The following is a 20,104-nucleotide window of genomic DNA, read 5'->3' on the forward strand; positions in this document are numbered from 1 at the left end:
TATGGTTTTCTGTGACACAGTGTTGGACTGGATGGGCCACTGGCCTGATCCAATAGGGCTCCTCTTATGTTCTTCTGTGAGACAGTGTTGGACTGGATGGGCCACTGGCCTGATCCAACAGGGCTCCTCTTATGTTCTTCTGTGACACAGTGTTGGACTGGATGGGCCACTGGCCTGATCCAACAGGGCTCCTCTTATGTTCTTCTCTGACACAGAGTGTTAAACTGGAGGGGCCACTGGCCTGATCCAACAGGGCTCCTCTTATGTTCTTCTGTGACACAGTGTTGGACTGGATGGGCCACTGGCCTGATCCAACAGGGCTCCTCTTATGTTCTTCTCTGACACAGTGTTGGACTGGATGGGCCACTGGCCTGATCCAACAGGGCTCCTCTTATGTTCTTCTGTGACACAGAGTGTTGGACTGGATGGGCCACTGGCCTGATCCAACAGGGCTTCTCTTATGTTCTTATGTGACACAGTGTTGGACTGGATGGGCCACTGGCCTGATCCAACAGGGCTTCTCTTATGTTCTTCTGTGACACAGAGTGTTGGACTGGATGGGCCGCTGGCCTGATCCAACAGGGCTCCTCTTATGTTCTTCTGTGACACAGTGTTGGACTGGATGGGCCACTGGCCTGATCCAACAGGGCTCCTCTTATGTTCTTCTGTGACACAGAGTGTTGGACTGGAGGGGCCACTGGCCTGATCCAACAGGGCTCCTCTTATGTTCTTCTGTGACACAGAGTGTTGGACTGGAGGAGCCATTGGCCTAATCCAACATGGCTTCTCTTATGTTCTTATGTGACACAGAGTGTTGGACTGGATGGGCCACTGGCCTGATCCAACAGGGCTTCTCTTCTGTTCTTCTGTGACACAGAGTGTTGGACTGGATGGGCCATTGGCCTGATCCAACATGACTTCTCTTATGTTCTTCTGTGACACAGAGTGTTGGACTGGATGGGCCACTGGCCTGATCCGAAATGGCTTCTCTTATGTTCTTATGTGACACAGAGTGTTGGACTGGAGGGGCCATTGGCCTGATCCAACAGGGCTTCTCTTATGTTCTTATGTGACACAGAGTGTTGGACTGGATGGGCCAGTGGCCTGATCCAACAGGGCTTCTCTTATGTTCTTATGTGACTCAGAGTGTTGGACTGGAGGGGCCACTGGCCTGATCCAACAGGGTTTCTCTTATGTTCTTATGTGACTCAGAGTGTTGGACTGGATGGGCCACTGGCCTGATCCAACATGGCTTCTCTTATGTTCTTATGCGACACAGAGTGTTGGACTGGATGGGCCATTGGCCTGATCCAACATGGCTTCTCTTCTGTTCTTATGCGACACAGAGTGTTGGACTGAATGGGCCATTGGCCTGATCCAACATGGCTTCTCTTATGCTCTTATGTTCCTTCTCTTGGGGCCACCCAGTGAGTTCTGTGGCCAAGTTGGGCCTTCCCTTGACCTTGGGGTACTTCCATGGACCCCACCAGCAGAAACACAAAACGCCTTGTGCCGTGTCCGAAGAGTGGCAGGTTTTCGGATGCAGTGAGATCCTAAGCAGCCAGCTGCCTTTGCCTCTACTGCAGCAGCCGGAGCCTTTTCTGTTCAGCAGGGGGGGGGAGGAGTGCGGAGGGGTTCAGGCCAGCCTGCTTACAGAGCTCCGCTGTCAGCACAGCCGCCCCCTCAGCCTCCAGCTCTGTCCGCTTCCCAAGCCCGTCCCTGGCAACCGCCTCCCCCCTGGGCTTCATTAGCGTCAGCTAAAGGTGACAAATGGGCCCGACAAACCCAAGCCAACACTCCGGAACGAACTCTGACCCAGTATGAAGCTCTTCCAACGCACAGGCACGCCGAGCCAAAAACGCCTTGCTAGCAAAAGCAAAGGACCACAAAAGGACCTTTTGCCTTTGGTGGGGCAGAAACATCATGCCCGCGGGCCCTGGGAAAAGGAACACTGAAGAGCTGCCACAAGGCATTATTTGAATTATTAAAGGCACCCATGACGCACTCAAACAGAGAGGAGTCTGCCTGTTGCATCTCTGTGTGCTGTGAGGTGACAGGTCTTTCTTACTGTGGAAAAAGGGCAGAAGTAATCTTCCATCCAGTACCTATAAATCCGCCCTGTTTTTCCACATCAGGAGCCTCCAGATGAGTATGCTGCAAAGATATGGCAAACAGGCCATCCTCTATAGAGGCTGCCTGACATATCTGTCTGAATTACGACATTGGACTTTTCAATCATGTCCTACCAGAGATAGGTAAGCATGTCCTGTTTCTGCATCTGAAGTGTCTGCCACCTCTTTCTGTAGAGATGGAGGAGAACCAGCTAGTATCAAAGGAAGCTGGCTGCAACAACTCTGCATGAGTACTTGATCCACTGTAGCCTCTTTCCAATAAGACTGTGTGTGCGGGATGTGACTAAATCTGCATATGTTTTTGCACCTGGAGCATCCAGCCACTCACTCATGTGGCAGAGATATTTTTGAAATGCCTGCCTGCCAATCAGCCTCCGGGGAAGAAAAAGCCAATAAAGTTTGCCTCATCCCTGTATCATCGGAACAGAATTATGAGGCCCTGTTTCCACTGGGGTGGAACTCCCAGGAAAAGCACAGAAATACCAATGGTGGGCTGTTCTATAACTCATTTGGATAAAAGTGTAACTTTTAGGGCATGAGAACAAAATTGCACCTTTAAGAACAATAAAGTTCTTTTCAAGACATAAGCTTTCATGTGTATGCACACTTCCTCAGTTTGAGAGTCAGTTTGGTGTAGTGGTTAAGTGTGCGGACTCTTATCTGGGAGAACCAGGTTTGATTCCCCACTCCTCCACTTGCAGCTGCTGGAATGGCCTTGGGTCAGCCATAGTGGTTAAGTATGCAGACTCTTATCTGGGAGAACCAGGTTTGATTCCCCACTCCTCCATTTGCAGCTGCTGGAATGGCCTTGGGTCAGCCATAGCGGTTAAGTGTGCGGACTCTTATCTGGGAGAACCAGGTTTGATTCCCCACTCCTCCACTTGCAGCTGCTGGAATGGCCTTGGGTCAGCCATAGCTCTCGTAGGAGTTGTCCTAGAAAGGGCAGATTCTCTCAGAGCTCTCTCAGCCCCACCTACCTCACAGGGTGTCTGTTGTGTGTGTGTGTGGGGAAGGTAAAGGAGATCGTGACTGCTCTGAGATTCAGAGTATAGGGTGGGGTACAAATACAATATCCTCCTCCTTCTCCTTCTCTACCACCACCACAATGAAATGGAAATTCCCAGTCCATACAGATAGGCAGAAGGTGAACGGCACATACAGCACAATGGAGCTGTTTAACAGGTTCAAGGACCAAACAGGAACGAGAAGCTTAGTTTCTACCTCTAGTTTCACTCTGAATGAAGCCTGGCTTGGCCTGCAGCAGTCTGAGAAATATGCCTGTCGTGGCTTTCCTGGCTGGACAGGTGAGCATTTGTCACTATTAGAAAGCAGCATTCCGCTCCCCTGTCTCTGTGCCAGCATGAGCGATGCCTCCCAGGAGAGGCCTAGGGTGGGCGGGGCGCCTCCCCTCACCAGCCATCACCCTCCTCTCCCACTTCACTCTTGCAGGAACTCTGTTGTTGCCTTTCATTAATTCGGTGACCCCTTTGAAGCCTCCCCCTCCCGTCTCGCATGACTGGCCACCACTTCAAAGGGGAGTGACGCTGCTGCCACCGTTGGGCTGGCATCAAGGCAGGGTCTCCGGGCTTGCGCCAGGCGTTGGCACGGGCCCCCCAAGCCCTTATTATGGCACATTAACATTTTTGCTCAGGTGCCCAGAGAATCGCTCGTCTGCTTTTCAGAGCCACTGGGTCAGTCCTTCACGTCATGTGCCCGCCCTGGCCCTCTAAGCACCTGCTGGAGCCGTGTGCCAGCAGCACAGACGCCTTCACCTCGCCATCCCTGCTGACATCACAAGGAGGCCTGGTGCCAACAGCCTGGCACAGCTCTTAGCCAGAGCAGGTGCCGAAAAAGGGGGCCAAACTCAGACCTCTTCTTATAGGGCGACTCTAGGTAGATAGATCCAGGTGGGCACAGCCGTGTAGATCTGAAGCAGTAGAACAAAGCAGGAGTCAAGTTGCACCTTTAAGACCAACAAATATATTGCCTTGTTTTTGTTGTTTTAGTCCAGTCAACCCAAACTAGCAATCACCAGACCCTAACTTGTAATTCTTTTAATCTTCCATGATTTTGCATACTAATTCACTGCCCACTTTCTCTATATCAAGGACTGCCTGCCATTCCACCCTATTGTCTGATGAAGGGTGCTTAGAGCACACGGAAGCGTACATTCTGAATAAAACTTTGTTGGTCTTAAAGGTGATACTTGACTCCTGCTTTGTTCTCTAGGACAACTCTATAGAGGCAGCGTGGGGTAGTGGTTAAAGTTTCAGACTAGGATCCGGGAGACTTCTCTTTTGACTCCCCACTCTTGCCCTGGAAGCTTGCTGGGTGACCTTGGGCCAGTCACACTCTCAGCCTCACCTCCCTCGCAGGGTCGTTGTGAGAATAAAACAGCAGACAGGAGAAGGATGCAAACCACTTTGGGCCCCTATCAGGGTGAAAGGCATGAGCCAGTTTGGTGTAGTGGTTAAGTGCGCAGACTCTTATCTGGGAGAACTGGGTTTGATTCCCCACTCCTCCACTTGCAGCTGCCGGAATGGCCTTGAGTCAGCCATAGTGGTTAAGTGAGCGGACTCTTATCTGGGAGAATCAGGTTTGATTCTCCACTCCTTCACTTGCAGCTGCTGGAATGGCCTTGGGGCAGCCATAGTGGTGAAGTACACGGACTCTTATCTGAGAGAACCAGGTTTGATTCCCCACTACTCCACTTACAACTGCTGGAATGGCCTTGGGGCAGCCATAGTGGTTAAGTGTGCAGACTCTTATCTGAGAGAACCAGGTTTGATTCCCCACTCCTTCACTTGCACCTGCTGGAATGGCCTTGGGTCAGCCACAGTGGTGAAGTGAGCGGACTCTTATCTGAGAGAACCAGGTTTGATTCCCCACTCCTCCCCTTGCAGCTGCTGGAATGGCCTTGGGTCAGCCACAGTGGTTAAGTGAGCAGACTCTTATCTGGGAGAACCGGGTTTGATTCCCCACTCCTCCCCTTGCAGCTGCTAGAATGGCCTTGGGACAGCCATAGTGGTTAAGTGAGCAGACTCTTATCTGGGAGAACCGGGCTTGATTCCCCACTCCTCCACTTCCAGCTGCTGGAATGGCCTTGGGTCAGCCATAGCTCTTGTAGGAGTTGTCCTTGAAAAGGGCAGCTTCTGTCAGAGCTCTCTCAGCCCCACCCACCTCACAGGGTGTCCGTTGTGGGGGAGGAAGAGAAAGGAGATTATGAACCGCTTTGAGACTCTGAGATCCAGAGTGAAGGGCAGGGTATAAATCCTATATCATCTGAGATATTTGCTTGTCGAAGGCCCCCTGCCCTGCCTTGTCTAGCCTCATCTCCTCAGATCTCAGAAGCGAAGATGGATCAGCCCACATGAGGACGTGGAGGGGAGACCACTGAGGGTAGTGCAGAGCAACAACACAGACGGCAAACTACCTCTTGCCTTCAAAACCCTGCAGGGTTGCTGTACATCAGCTGTGACTGGACAGCAATTCCCACCACTACCAAGGCCCGCCCCAGCAAGTCCATGGCAGAAGGAAGATTTGAACCCAGATTACAGCTTGTTTCCAGTCTCTCTAGGGCTCCTGAGATCACACGTGCTAAATAATGCAGTTTCAATCCACTATTGGTGCACTTTCAAGCTGGATTTTGCCACTAAAATGCAGTTGGAAAAGTGGATTGACACTGCATTATTTAGCATGTGCGACTGCAGCCTTGGAAGGACAGCTATGGCAAACCTAGGCAGTAAAATAAAAAATAGAGACATCACCCTGCCAACAAAAGTCCGTATAGTCCAAGCGATGGTGTTCCCAGTAGTGATGTATGGCTGTGAGAGCTGGACCATAAGGAAGGCCGAGCACAGAAGAATAGATGCTTTTGAGCTGTGGTGCTGGAGAAGAATCTTGAGAGTCCCTTGGACTGCAAGAAGATCCAATCAGTCAGTCCTAAGAGAAATCAACCCAGACTGTTCCCTGGAAGGTCAGATGCTGAAGCTGAAGTTCAAATACTTTGGCCACCAAATGAGAAGGGAGCGCTCCCTGGAGAAGATCCTGATGCTAGGAAAGACAGAAGGCAAAAGAAGAAGGGGACGGCAAAAGAGGAGATGGCTGGACAGCATTACTGATATAACAAACATGAATTTGAGCAGACTTCAGAGGATGGTGGAAGACAGAGGGCCTGGCGTGACTTTGTCCAGGGGGTCGCAAAGAGTCGAATTCAACTGTGCGACTGAACAACGATTGCAGCCTAGATGTCTTTTCCCCCCAGAGCTACACCAGCAAAATCTTCTGTAGCATTTCTCTTGGGGGAAATTTCAGGGAAATAAAAGCATATGAGTTTACAAAACAGATTTTCAAACATCAGGCCAGGTATAAAGCCCAGTTTCCCTGCTCCCGGGGACCGGAACTTGGTGATGAAGCCTCAGAACTTCACGAGGGGGCTGCGTCTCCCTGGGGTGGCCTCGTGAGCTATTGTGAAAAATTAATCGACAGGTTTCTGATGCTCTTTCCAGGCCCCGGCAGTTGGGCCTAATTAGTCGGTACAGTGTCCGTCCCCTGCTAGGCATGTGGGTTCCTTGGGGAGCGCCGGATGTCTTTCACTGCTGCATGTAACGCCACAATTCTCAGGGAACGCCAGTAAAGGGCAGGATGTGACACTGGGCATGGAACTCAGATTCCTGGAGAATGCCCATCTCCGTTTTTTGAAAAAGCAAGATTCTATTCCTTATGGCTGCAGAGATACGCTTGAAGCATTTATCTGTTTGCTTGTTTAACATGTTTGCTAACCTGCCTTGCAGCCCAAGTTCAAGAGGCAGTTTGCAAGAAGATTAAACCTGTCTATTGTTTTCGAGCTGTGGTGCTGGAGAAGATTCTTGCGAGTCCCTTGGACTGCAAGAAGATCAAATCAGTCAGTCCTCAGGGAAATCAACCCTGACTGTTCCCTGGAAGTTCAGATGCTGAAGCTGAAGCTCAAATACTTTGGCCACCAAATGAGAAGGGAGTGCTCACTGGAGAAGACCCTGATGCTGGGAAAGACAGAAGGCAAAAGAAGAAGGGGACGGCAAAAGAGGAGATGGCTGGACAGCGTTACTGATGTAACTAAATTTCAGCAAACTTTGGAGGATGGTGGAAGACAGGAGGGCCTGGCGTGACTTGGTCCATGGGGTGGCAAAGAGTCGGAATCGACTATGCGACTGAACAACAAAAAACTGGGTTTTTAAAAAACATTTGCCCCTTTTCCAGGGAGCTAAAGATAGTTCTTCCTTTCTCCACTTTCTCCACACAACAACCCTGTGAGGCAGGCTAGGCTCAGTTGAGAAGAGACTCAGTGACTCATGTTCTTATGTGACACAGAGTGTTGGACTGGGAGAACTGGATTTGATTCCCCACTCCTCCACTTGCAGCTGCTGGAATGGCCTTGGGGCAGCCATAGTGGTGAAGTGAGCAGACTCTTATCTGGGAGAACCGGGTTTGATTCCCCACTCCTCCACTTGCACCTGCTGGAATGGCCTTGGGTCAGCCATAGTGGTGAAGTGCGCGGACTCTTATCTGGGAGAACCGGGTTTGATTCCCCACTCCTCCACTTGCACCTGCTAGCATGGCCTTGGGTCAGCAATGGCTTTGGCAGGAGTTGTCCATGAAAGGGCTGCTGCTGTGAGAGTTCTCTCAGCCCCACAGGGTGTCTGTTGTGGGGGGCGAAGATAAAGGAGATTGTAAACCACTCTGAGTCTCTGATTCAGAGGGAAGGGTGGGGTATAAATCTGCAGTCTTCTTCTTCTTCACTTGCAGCTGCTGGAATGGTCTTGGGTCAGCCATAGCTCTCGCAGAGTTGTCCTTGAAAGGACAGCTGCTATAAGAGCCCTCTCAGCCCCACCCATCTCACAGGGTGTCTGTTGTGGGGGGAGAAGATCTAGGAGATTGTAAGCCGCTCTGAGTCTCTGATTCAGAGAGAAGGGCGGGGTATAGATCTGCAATTCTTCTTCTTTCTTCTTCTTCAAACGCCAGTTGGGCAGCTGTTTTGCTGAAGAAGCAGAAAGGAAGCTTGTGGCCCCTGAAAAGCCCCTCAACTTATTGAAGCCGAAGCTCTGAGGTTGCTTTGTCTAAAGCACAAAGTGAACTCTGTTCCTCTGGAAAACACTACGCATAGCTGCTGGCTCTACAGAAATCAACCATACAATAGAGCTAGTTCTCTACTGTTCCCCACCCTCACCTGCCTTTCCGCTAAGCATGAGAGTCCGAATTTCCCTTGGCAAACCAACCCCATCTCTGCCATGCTTATGGCTGGTTGGTTTGAGATTTGCCACGACAGAGAGGACTTGAGCCTATTTCCTTCTTTCCTGCCGCTGCAATATTTCTCTGCGGGTTCCGTTGTGTTGCTTCCGTCCCTGTTCAGGTGGATTTTGCAAGCTAGTTAAGCATCTGAGAAGTCCCTGAAACCGACAGCTCCACGGAGCACCCGGCAAGCGAACCGAGGCAATTTCCAGACCAAGAGCATGAGAAGTGTCACCAGCCTCTGCCAAGATGAGAACTGCTCTTTTCATGCCCGGCCAAAGCAGAGTACAAAAAAAATTTCCACCTGCAGAGAGAGCGAGTGAGAGAGCAAGCGAGAGAGAGAGTGTGCGAATGTGAGCAGAGATGCTCAATTAATTCCTCCTCTTCTGCGACAAAGGATGAGACCCCCCCCCCCTTGTTGAACCAATCCTCGGTCTTCTTCCAGGAGTTTGGGGGTGGACTTGGGAGGGGTCACGGAAGATATAAAAAGCTGGGAGAAGAAACTGCCTGTTCACCTTGTCTTGGGAAGACTTCGAGATCCCCTCTGCCCCCACCGCCAGCAGCAGACGACGGGTGACAATGATGAGCCCCAAACTCATCTGCTCCGGCTGGTTTCTGCTGATCCTGATTTCCACGCACGACCAAGGAAGGGCCAAACCGATGACCAACGTACAGGTAAGAGACCCCAGATCTGGTTTCCCAAGACAAGATGGAGGCATCTTTGGAATGTGGAGGGTTACCCAGGGAGGCAGGAAGAAAATGCTGAATGAGAAATGTGAGGTTGGAGGAGAGTTTTACAGAGTTTTTTGGCCCAAAAACCCAAACAGCTGGGTTCCAGATCCAATCCAGCCTTGATTTTCCCTAGAAGCCAAAATGACCAAACTGAGGCTGTTGTATTTGGGTCCCATGATGAGAAGACAAAGAGTTACTGGAGAAGTCAAGAATGCTAGGAAAAGCAGAAGACAGCAGGAAAAAGGGGAGAGCCAACAGGAGATGGATCAAAAAAGGGGAGAGCCAACAGGAGATGGATCAAAAAGGGGAGAGCCAACAGGAGATGGATCAAAAAGGGGAGAGCCAACAGGAGATGGATCGAGTCCATCAAGGAAGCCTCGGTGGCCCTCCCCTTGCAAGACCTGAGTAGGGCTGTGAACTTTTCCAGAGAAGTTAGCCATGTTAGTCTGTTGCTGCAAAATAGTAAAGAGTTGAGTAGCACCTTTAAGACGAACACATTTTATTGTCACACAAGCTTTCGAGAAACGCAGTTGTTTGGGCAGTTGTTACTTTATAGGGTCACCGAACATTGGCAGCAACTCGACAGCACTTCACACACACACGTGCACTCAAAGAGTGGAAATTGAGCTTGGGGATCATCTCGTCCGGGGTGGCCAAACTTGCTTAACGTAAGAGCTACATAGAATAAAGGTCAGATGTTTGAGAGTCACAAGACAGGAAGGAAGATAGATGAAAGGAAGGGAGGAGGGAGAAAAAGAAGATATTGGATTTATATCCTGCCTTCCACTCCGAAGAGTCTCAGAGCGGCTCACAATCTCCTTTACCTTCCTCCCCCACAACAGACACCCTGTGAGGTAGATGAAGATATGGAGCACAGGTCCATCAGTGGCTATTAGCCACAGTGTATGGAGCACAGGTCCATCAGTGGCTATTAGCCACAGTGTATGTGTGTATATAACATTTTTTGCCACTGTGTGACACAGAGTGTTGGACTTGATGGGCCGTTGGCCTGATCCAACATGGCTTCTCTTATGTTCTTATGTTCTTATATTGGATTTATATCCCACCCACCACTCCGAAGAGTCTCAGAGCGGCTCACAATCTCCTTTACCTTCCTCCCCCACAACAGACACCCTGTGAGGTAGATGAAGATATTGGATTTCTATCCCGCCCTCCACTCCGAGGAGTCTCAGAGCGGCTCACAATCTCCTTTCCCTTCCTCCCCCACAACAGACACCCTGTGAGGTAGATGAAGATATTGGATTTATATCCCACCCACCACTCCAAAGCGTCTCAGAGTGGCTCACAATCTCCTTTACCTTCCTCCCCCACAACAGACACCCTGTGAGGTAGATGAAGATATTGGATTTATATCCCACCCACCACTCCAAAGAGTCTCAGAGCGGCTCACAATCTCCTTTACCTTCCTCCCCCACAACAGACACCCTGTGAGGTAGATGAAGATATTGGATTTCTATCCCGCCCTCCACTCCGAGGAGTCTCAGAGCGGCTCACAATCTCCTTTACCTTCCTCCCCCACAACAGACACCCTGTGAGGTGGGTGGGGCTGAGAGGGCTCTCACAGCAGCTGCCCTTTCAAGGACAACCTCTGCCAGAGCTATGGCTGACCCAAGGCCATTCCAGCAGCTGCAAGCGGAGGAGGGGGGAATCAAACTCAATTCTCTCAGATAAGAGTCCGCACACTTAACCATTACACCAAACTACTCTCCAAGGGATCACCTACTGGAGGGGAGGGGGAGAGAAACCAACTTTAAATGCATTCTCCAAGGCACTGGCTGGCTTGGAGAAGTGATTTAAAGAGACAAATGCCTTCTCCAAGCCAGCCGACAAGATGGTGGGGGCTTTGAGAGCCACACAATATGTGTGAAAGAGCCACATGTGGCTCCCGAGTTCGGCCACCCCTGAACTAGTCCAACCTCCTGCCCCAGACAGAAATGTGCCACTATTAGTACTCCTGACAGATGGCTCCCCTGCCTCTGTTTCTAGTCCTCCTTCTCCTGAGGCAGGCTGTTCCACTGCTGAACAGCTTTTACCTCCAAGAAGCGTCCAGTAAAACAGCAAAGAGTCCAGTAGCACCTTTAACAAATTTTATTGTAGCATAAGCTTTCGAGAAACACAGGTCTCTTCATCAGATGCATCTGGCAAAGAGAGCTGCATTTCTCAAAAGCTTATATGACAATAAAATTTGTTCGCCTTAAAGGTGCTACTGGACTCTTTACTATTTTGCAGCAACAGACTAGCACGGCTAACTCCTCCGGAAAAGTGTCTGGTGGCACCTTTAAGACTAGCCCAATTTTTTCCAAGGCGTGAGCTCTCATGTGCAGGCACACAGTCCAGGAAGGCAGTTTCAGGAAGGTCGCAGTGTTGAGCTGCAGCAGATGAGACAAACTCGAGTCCAGCATCACCTTCAAGACTGAAAAGATTGACAGCTTTCAAGAGTCCAAGCTCCCTTGTCAGAATCTTGCTGGTTTCTCAGGGGCTCCTGGACTCCAATTTAACTCTGGGAAGTTCCCCAGATATCCGGCTCAGAGCCCCTCCCTTGTGCTTTCTCCCTTTCACTGAACTTCCTGCCCTCTACAGTGAGAGAGAACAAGTCCGTTCCATCTTTTCATGATGATGACAATGATATTGGATTTATATCCTGCTCTCCACTCTGAATCTCAGAGTCTCAGAATGGCTTATGATCTCCTTTACCTCTCCCCCTCCACAGCAGACACCCTGTGAGGTGGGTGGGGCCGAGAGAGTTCTCCCAGGAGCTGTCCTTTCAGGGACAGCTCTGCCAGAGCTATGGCTGACCCAAGGCCATTCCAGCAGCTGCAGGTGGAGGAGTGGGGAATCAAACCCGGTTCTCCCAGATAAGAGTCCGTTCACTTAACCACTATGGCTGACCCAAGGCCATTCCAGCTGGTGCAAGTGGAGGAGTGGGGAATCAAACCCGGTTCTCCCAGATAAGAGTCCGCACACTTCACCACTACACCAAACTGGCTCTCATAAGGTCCTATTTCTTTGTTTTCCAACACTGAGGTGCTAGAGGACAGCTGGGCAGGGGGGAGCAAGAGGGACGAAGGGGAGCCGGAGCGCCAGGTTCCACTGTGGTGTGCTGTTCTCTTCCACTTGACCCAGTCCATTGCTTCCAGCAGAACTCCCAGAGGTCCAAAACGTCTGGCTATTGAAGCTTTGGAAAGGAAATCTCAATGTGGTTGAATCCTGCAGACTCCCCACCAGGGTTCCTTCTAAGCTGAGTTAGTGTGAGCTAGCTCACAGTTTTTTAGCCTCTGGCTCACACATTTTTGTCTTAGCTCACAAAAAATGGCCCCAGAGCAAATTAATTTATGCAGTAGCTCACAATTTTAATGCTGGTAGCTTACAACTTTAATGCTGGTAGCTCACAAAGTAGAATTTCTGCTCACAAAGCTCCACAGCTTAGAGGGAACATTGCTCCCCAGCCGTGTGCCCTCTCAGCTGAGTTAGTGTGAGCTAGTTCACAGTTTTTTAGCCTCTGGCTCGCACATTTTTGTCTCAGCTCAGGAAAAATGGCCCCAGAGCAAACTACTTTATGCAACTTTAATGCCAGTCGCTCACAAAGTAGAATTTTTGCTCACAAGACTCTGTAGCTTAGAGGGAGTACTTCTCCTCACCCCCTGCTAATGATGGCACAAGTCGCCTTCCTTTGACGCAAGAAGGCTATGGGGGCAGATCTATGGGATCCAATCTATGGGCACTGGCTTAGAAGGAATGGGGGGAAATCACAGAGAAGAGGTCTCTCAACAGCTGTTCTCCACAAGGGCTCAATGGAACCTCCAGCTTCAGGGGCAGTATACCTCCGAGCACCAGTGGCTAGGGGAAGGAAACCACAGGACTACAGCCATGATTGTGCTTGGCCATGGGGGCAGACAGGATGGTGGGTGATCCCTTGGGCTGGCCCCACAAGGCTCTTTTGACGAGAGGGATGCTTCCTTCCGGGAATGGCTAGTATTCAGCCTTAAGATGGGACGTGGCTGGTACGTGGCTAGAAGAGAATGCCATGCCAGCTCTTATGAGCAAGTCTAGCACTAAAGGGGTTCCCCCCCCTCCTCAGTTCCTGTGCCCCTTTACAGACTCCTCCACTTGCACCTGCTGGAATGGCCTTGGGTCAGCCACAGCTCTTGCAGGAGTTGTCCTTGAAAGGGCTGCTGCTGTGAGAGCTCTCTCAGCCCCACACACCTCACAGGGTGGCTGTTGTGAGGGAGAAGATATATGAGATTGTAAGCCGCTCTGAGTCTCTGATTCAAAGAGAAGAGCGGGGTATAAATCTGCAGTCTTCTTCTTCTTTGCAGCATACTAATTGGTGTTTATCTTTTCAGAGAGCAAGGAAAAAATTTTGCTTTGTTTTGGTACATTGCTTAGTCATTTGAGATGCTTATTTATTATTATTATTGCTAATAATCACATCAATAATAATAGTCGGGACCCAGACTGCACCAATAATAATAATAATAATAATAATAATAATAATAAATTTTTATTTATATCCCGCCCTCCCCGCCGAGGCAGGCTCAGGACGGCTCACAGGACATGGCGCATACCATGATTACAATAAAATACAGTTAATACGTTAAAATACAATTTAATTTACAAATTCATAAATTAAGTTAAGTAAATAAATTAAAACCAGTATAAACTGAAGGTGCTACAGTTCAATACATATATATAAAGATGGCTAGGTGTCATTACCAGGATTCCACCTTAAAAGCAAGTTGGAAGAGGACGGTTTTACAAGCCCTGCAGAACTGATTGAGGTCCCGCAGGGCTCGCACCTCCTCTGGCAGCTGATTCCACCATTGGGGAGCCATTATCAAGAGGGCCTGCTCCCTTCAAGAAATCCAGAATTCCATTACATGCCTAAAAGGTGCATATGACTCACAATTAGCTTACTGTGCTGGTCCACCTCTCTGTGTGTGTGTGTGTCTTTCAGGCCTTGTCTAAACTGTTCGAAGAGGACCTCGGGCACCCACTGGGGTCTGAGGAAAGAGAACAAGAGCAGGCTGAGACCCTCCTCACAGGAGCCTTGGAGCAACCAGACGCTCCACTCCCCTGGTCCAGAAACCCCCAGGAGGGGGCCTCCATTTCAGAAACGGCTCTCCAGCGGATCTTCAGCGATCTTCTGGGCTCCTCTCGGAGCTACCAGGGCAGAAGCAAAAAGGGCTTTTCCAAGGGCTGCTTTGGAGTCAAGCTGGACCGGATTGGATCCCTGAGTGGGCTGGGATGCTGAACAGTCAAGATGACGGTAAGACAGAGACACACTGGGCTACCACAGATGATGCTTTGCATGAATGTGAAATTCAATCCACCTAACTTCCACCACTGGAAATAGTTTTGTGCCAGACCCGGACAATACGGAAGTTCACTGCAGAGCAATGATTTCTGAAATTATGCGCTGTGAGAAAAATGCTCCTGGACTGCATAAAGGCTCTGGTCTCTGCATGATTCACTGGTGGCCTCTAACTAATTAGCCTCTGGAGTGGCGGGGTGTGCATTATGTGCAGAAAGGTCGCTGCTGGTTTAATGGAAACCCTATGAATTAATGACCTCCAACATGTCCTGTTGTTAATAGTCTTGCTCAGGTCTCACAGATGGGGTGGGGGGATGGGTAATCCTGCTATGCGACAGCATCCAGAGATCCAGCCGCTCCAGTTGGGTTACCTGTTTTCAGGGAGGCTGCCTGCTGAATCTCTGTGCTTCTGGCCAGAACAGTGACTCATGCAGAGCCACAAAGGAGGAGCTCCTCAGGGGATAAGTAATTCTCACTCCTCCACACTGTAACATAGGTCCAGAGGAGTTAGCTCTGTTAGTCTGTTGCTGCAAAACAGTAAAAGAGTCCAACAGCACCTTTGAGACTAACAAATTTTATTGTGGCATAAGCTTTCGAGAAACACAGGTCTCTTCATCAGATGCATCAGACACACTGCAACATAAATCTTTCCAGGAACGGGAGTGAAGCATATCTCATATTTTCAGTTCAGCAATAACAAGTCACTATTCTAAAGGGATTGACCTGGGGCAGTTAATTCATATGTGATTTCAGAGAACATAAGAGAAGCCATGTTGGATCAGGCCAATGGCCCATCCAGTCCAGCACTCTGTGTCACATAAGAACATAAGAGGAGCGATGTTGGATCAGGCCAATGGCCCATCCAGTCCAACACGCTGTGTCACATAAGAACATAAGAGAAGCCCTGTTGGATCAGGCCAGTGGCCCATCTAGTCCAACACTCTGTGTCACATAAGAACATAAGAGAAGCCCTGTTGGATCAGCCCAGTGGCCCCTTCAGTCCAACACTCTGTGTCACATAAGAGAAGCCATGTTGGATCAGGCCAATGGCCCATCCAGTCCAACACTCTGTGTCACATAAGAGAAGCCATGTTGGATCAGGCCAATGGCGCCTACAGTCCAACACTCTGAGTCACATGAGAACTTAAGAGGAGCCCTGTTGGATCAGGCCAATGGCCCATCCAGTCCAACACTCTGTGTCACAGAAGAACATAAGAGAAGCCATGTTGGATCAGGCCAATGGCCCCTCCAGTCCAACACTCTGTGTCACATAAGAACATAAAAGAAGCCATGTTGGATCAGGCCAATGGCCCATCCAGTCCAACACTCTGTGTCACATAAGAACATAAGAGAAGCCATGTTGGATCAGGCCAATGGCGCCTACAGTCCAACACTCTGAGTCACATAAGAACTTAAGAGGAGCCCTGTTGGATCAGGCCAGTGGCCCATCCAGTCCAACACTCTGTGTCACATAAGAACATAAGAGAAGCCATGTTGGATCAGGCCAATGGCCCCTCCAGTCCAACACTCTGTGTCACAGAAGAACATAAGAGAAGCCATGTTGGATCAGGCCAGTGGCCCATCCAGTCCAACACTCTGTGTCACATAAGAACATAAGAGAAGCCATGTTGGATCAGGCCAATGGCCCATCCAGTCCAACACTCTGTGTCACATAAGAACATAAGAGAAGCCATGTTGGATCAGGCCAATGGCGCCTACAGTCCAACACTCTGAGTCACATAAGAACTTAAGAGGAGCCCTGTTGGATCAGGCCAATGGCCCATCCAGTCCAACACTCTGTGTCACAGAAGAACATAAGAGAAGCCATGTTGGATCAGGCCAATGGCCCCTCCAGTCCAACACTCTGTGTCACAGAAGAACATAAGAGAAGCCATGTTGGATCAGGCCAGTGGCCCATCCAGTCCAACACTCTGTGTCACATAAGAACATAAGAGAAGCCATGTTGGATCAGGCCAATGGCCCATCCAGTCCAACACTCTCTGTCACACAGTGGCCAAAACAAACAAACTAACCAGGTGTCATCAGGAGGTCCACCAGTGGAGCCAGGACACTAGAAGCCCTCCCACTGTTGCCCCCCCTCCCGCCCAAGCACTAAGAATACAGAGCATCACTGCCCCAGACAGAGTTCCATTTATTCCTCATGGCTAATAGCCACTGATGAACCTCTGCTCCAGATATTTATTTATTTATTTATTCTATGACTTATATCCCGCCCTTCCCATAAAATGGCTCAGGGCAGCTCACAACAAACGATAAAACAATAAACAGAGTGCAAAGTTATTACATTTAAAAAAGTCGAAGCGTTTAAAACCTAAAAACCTTAAAATCTTAACGTTAAAACTATACAGTATATTTCACTGGATTGGATATTTATCCAATCCCCTCTTGAAGCTGTCTATGCTTATAGCTGCCGCCACCTCCTGTGGCAGTGAATTCTATTCCATCTCTTAATTCAGAATTGTGATTTTTAATCTCGTCTTGAGAGGTGGTAATAATAATAATAATAATAATAATAATAATAATAATAATAATAATAATAATAATAATAATAATAATAATAATAATAATAATAAATTTTATTTATATCCCGCCCTCCCCGCCTAGGCAGGCTCAGGGCGGCTAACAACAGTTCAATAAAATTATACAATATACAATATAAGGTGATTTAAAACAACATTTAAATTATACATTAATTAAAAACATAAAAGATGGGCTATAAAGGTGGGGAGGAGATACAACCAACGACGGATGAAAGACGTGCATATGAACCAACCTTGTCTTGAGGCCAGACGGTCACCCTGCTCAGGTTTCACAGAAGTGAACAGGACTCCAGCTAGTCAGGAGGACGAGCTCAGCTCAACTCTGAACTGGGGCTAACAAATGTCTTTAAAAAGAGAGAGAAAGAGCTATCAAAGAAACGTCATCTGGTTCATTAATATAGTATATTGTCCTACCGAGCAGCACACTGCAGAAGCTAGACACGGGTAGCTTTGGACCAGTCGCACATCTCCCTTGCAAGGTAGTCGTGAGGGGGGAAAGAAAGGTGGGGAGCATCACGTGTACCACTCTGAGCATCCTGGAAGAAGGGCAGAATAAAAATGTGTTCATTCATAAATAAAATGAAACACCAGTTTGCATGCAAGTTAATCCCATAGTTTGAAAGAAAGAGAAAGACAGGTTTCTTCAACGGTGCATGTGTGTCTCTGGCAGATTTTGAAGGGGCTCCCCCCTTCTCTTTGAGAACGTCATTTGCCATCTGCAGTTCCTACAATGCCTGTTTAAAATATACATGCCTGAGGGTGGGTCGTTTCAGAGGGTGGCGGCTGTGTTAGAGTGCAGTAGAACAGTTCGATCGGAGTCCAGAAGCATGTTAGAAACAAGAGTTTCAGGGGATGAGCTTTCAAGAGTCTAAGCTCTCTTGGTCAGACACATGTAGAATATGTTTTTAAAATCTGCAACCCAGTTCACCAAGAACACTGCAGAGGTGGCCAAAGTTGCTTAAGATAAGGGCCACACAGAATAAATGTCAGAAGTTTGAGAGCTGCAAGACGTGAACGTCAGATGTGAGGGAGGGAGGGAGGGAGGAAGAAGAAGAAGAAGAATTGCAGATTTATACCCCACCCTTCTCCCTGAATCCGAGACTCAGAGCAGTTTACAATCTCCTGTATCTTCTCCCCCCACAACAGACACCCTGTGAGGTGGGTGGGGCTGAGAAGGCTCTCACAGCAGCTGCCCTTTCAAGGACAACTCCTGCGAGAGCTATGGCTGCCCCAAGGGCATTCCAACTGCTGTAAGTGGAGGAGTGGGGAATCAAACCCGGTTCTCCCAGATAAGAGACCGCACACTTAACCACTACACCAAACCGGCTCTCATTTGGACTCCATGTGCCCTGGCTTTGGAGCACGGCTTCTCTCTGAATCAGACTCAGGAGCGGCTTACAATCTCCTATATCTTCTCCTCCCACAACAGACACCCTGTGAGGTGGGTGGGGCTGAGAGGGCTCTCACAGCAGCTGCCCTTTCAAGGACAATCTCTGCCAGAGCTATGGCTGACCCAAGGCCATTCCAGCAGGTGCAAATGGAGGAGTGGGGAATCAAACCCGGTTCTCCCAGATAATCCACACACTTAACCACTACACCAAACTGGCTCCCTGGGGGAAATACATGGGGGAGTTGGGAGGGAGAGGTGGAAAGAAAGCAACTTTAACTTTAAATGCATTCTCCAAGCCACTGGTTGGCTTGGTTTGGAAAAGTGATTTAAAGAGACAAATGCCTTCCCCAAGCCAGCCAATGGGGCGATGGGGGCTTTGAGAGCCACACTACATGTGTGGAAGAGCCACATATGGCTCCAGAGCCACAGTTTGGCCACTCCCGTCTATTGGAATGCTTTCCCCCAATTAATCTCAGAAGTCACTCCATGAAATGTTGCAACCCTGTCCAGTTTTGTTCCCGTGACCGTTCCCAGGCAATAATTTTGGGATGCAGCGAGTTCATTTTGCTTTGCTTCCCCCCACAGGCGGTGGCGCCCAGGTGAGACCATCATCTACCCCGTCTCTCCAGACCCCTCCTTCGACCAAAGCCACATCAAGCAAACCTTTCGCAGCCCCGAATCTGACTGCAGCCCAACTACCTTCGGACCTTCGAGGGCTCCTTCATATGCGCCTGACAAATAAAAAGCCCTTTTTCATACAACCCACACTTCGCAGATAGGATTTGGAACGGGGCAGTGATGGCTTCTTGCTTCAACGAGGGGTTGGCAGATTTCTTGGGAAATCCACACTCCTGTTAGCTATGACAGATCAATGGAGCCTCCATGTACAGGGGCAATGTACCTCTGAATGCAGGATACTGTGAGTGGGCAATAGCAAAAGGTTATCTCCATCTCTCTTTTTTTCTTGCAAGGTTCCTAAGAACATGTGGGAAGCCAGGTTTGGGTGAAAAGTGCTGCATTAAATCAGGGGTCCCCAAACTTTTTGCGCCTGTAGGCACATTCAGAATTCTGACATGGCACAGGGTGGGGGGGGGATGCAGCAACAAAATAGCTGTCACTGGAGGGGAAACCAATCACAAAACGATTGCCACAGCTTAACCAGTCCCACAGGGAAGATCCTTGCGCAGTCAGGGATGGCAGCTGCTGCCTGAGCAACGTTTTTAACAGGGGTGGCCAAACTGTGGCTCGGGAGCCACATGTGGCTCTTTCACACAGACTGTGTGGCTCTTGAAGTGCCCACCACCCTATCGGCCAGCTTGCAGAAGGCATTTGTCTCTTTAAATCAGTTCTCCAAGCCAAACCAGATAGCAGCTTGGAGAATGTATTTAAAGTTCCTTCCTTCCTTCCTTCCTTCCTTCCTTCCTTCCTTCCTTCCTTCCTTCCTTCCTTCCTTCCTTCCTTCCTTCCTTCCTTCCTTCCTTCCTTCCTTCCTTCCTTCCTCTGAAGCTCATGACTTGTGGCTCTCAAGCATCTGACGTTTATTCTATGTGGCTCTTACGTTAAGCAAATTTGGCCACCCTCCAGTTTTTAAAAATCTGCAAAGAAAGCCAATCAGGTCTCCAGTAGCCAATCAGAAGCCTTTCTGGCCAATTCCCTTCCTGGCTCCACCCACTTCCTAAAAACACTTGGT

At 49.3% G+C, this 20,104-nt stretch overlaps 2 protein-coding genes across 2 annotated transcripts in view; both read left to right on the forward strand.

The window, feature by feature from the left end:
• The window catches only part of MICOS10 (mitochondrial contact site and cristae organizing system subunit 10), a 424,103-nt gene that overhangs the window by 371,365 nt on the left and 32,634 nt on the right, over positions 1-20,104 (forward strand). The window lies entirely within an intron of this gene.
• On the forward strand, positions 8,963-14,413 carry LOC132587243 (C-type natriuretic peptide 1-like). The gene is made up of 2 exons (XM_060259497.1): positions 8,963-9,074; positions 14,107-14,413. Exons 1-2 carry the CDS (start codon positions 8,979-8,981, stop codon positions 14,401-14,403), a joined length of 393 nt encoding a protein of 130 aa, XP_060115480.1. The 5' UTR covers positions 8,963-8,978; the 3' UTR covers positions 14,404-14,413.

The sequence above is a fragment of the Heteronotia binoei genome, chromosome 18 (genome assembly GCF_032191835.1).
Source record: "Heteronotia binoei isolate CCM8104 ecotype False Entrance Well chromosome 18, APGP_CSIRO_Hbin_v1, whole genome shotgun sequence".
Taxonomy (NCBI): Eukaryota; Metazoa; Chordata; class Lepidosauria; order Squamata; family Gekkonidae; genus Heteronotia; species Heteronotia binoei.

What these genes read in the sequence shown, in the direction of transcription:
- LOC132587243 (XM_060259497.1), top strand. Translation starts at nt 8,979, where the DNA reads ATGATGAGCCCCAAACTCATCTGCTCCGGCTGGTTTCTGCTGATCCTG. An exon ending in AACCGATGACCAACGTACAG is followed by an intron (nt 9,075 to 14,106) that starts GTAAGAGACCCC and finishes TGTGTCTTTCAG; the next exon opens with GCCTTGTCTAAACTGTTCGA.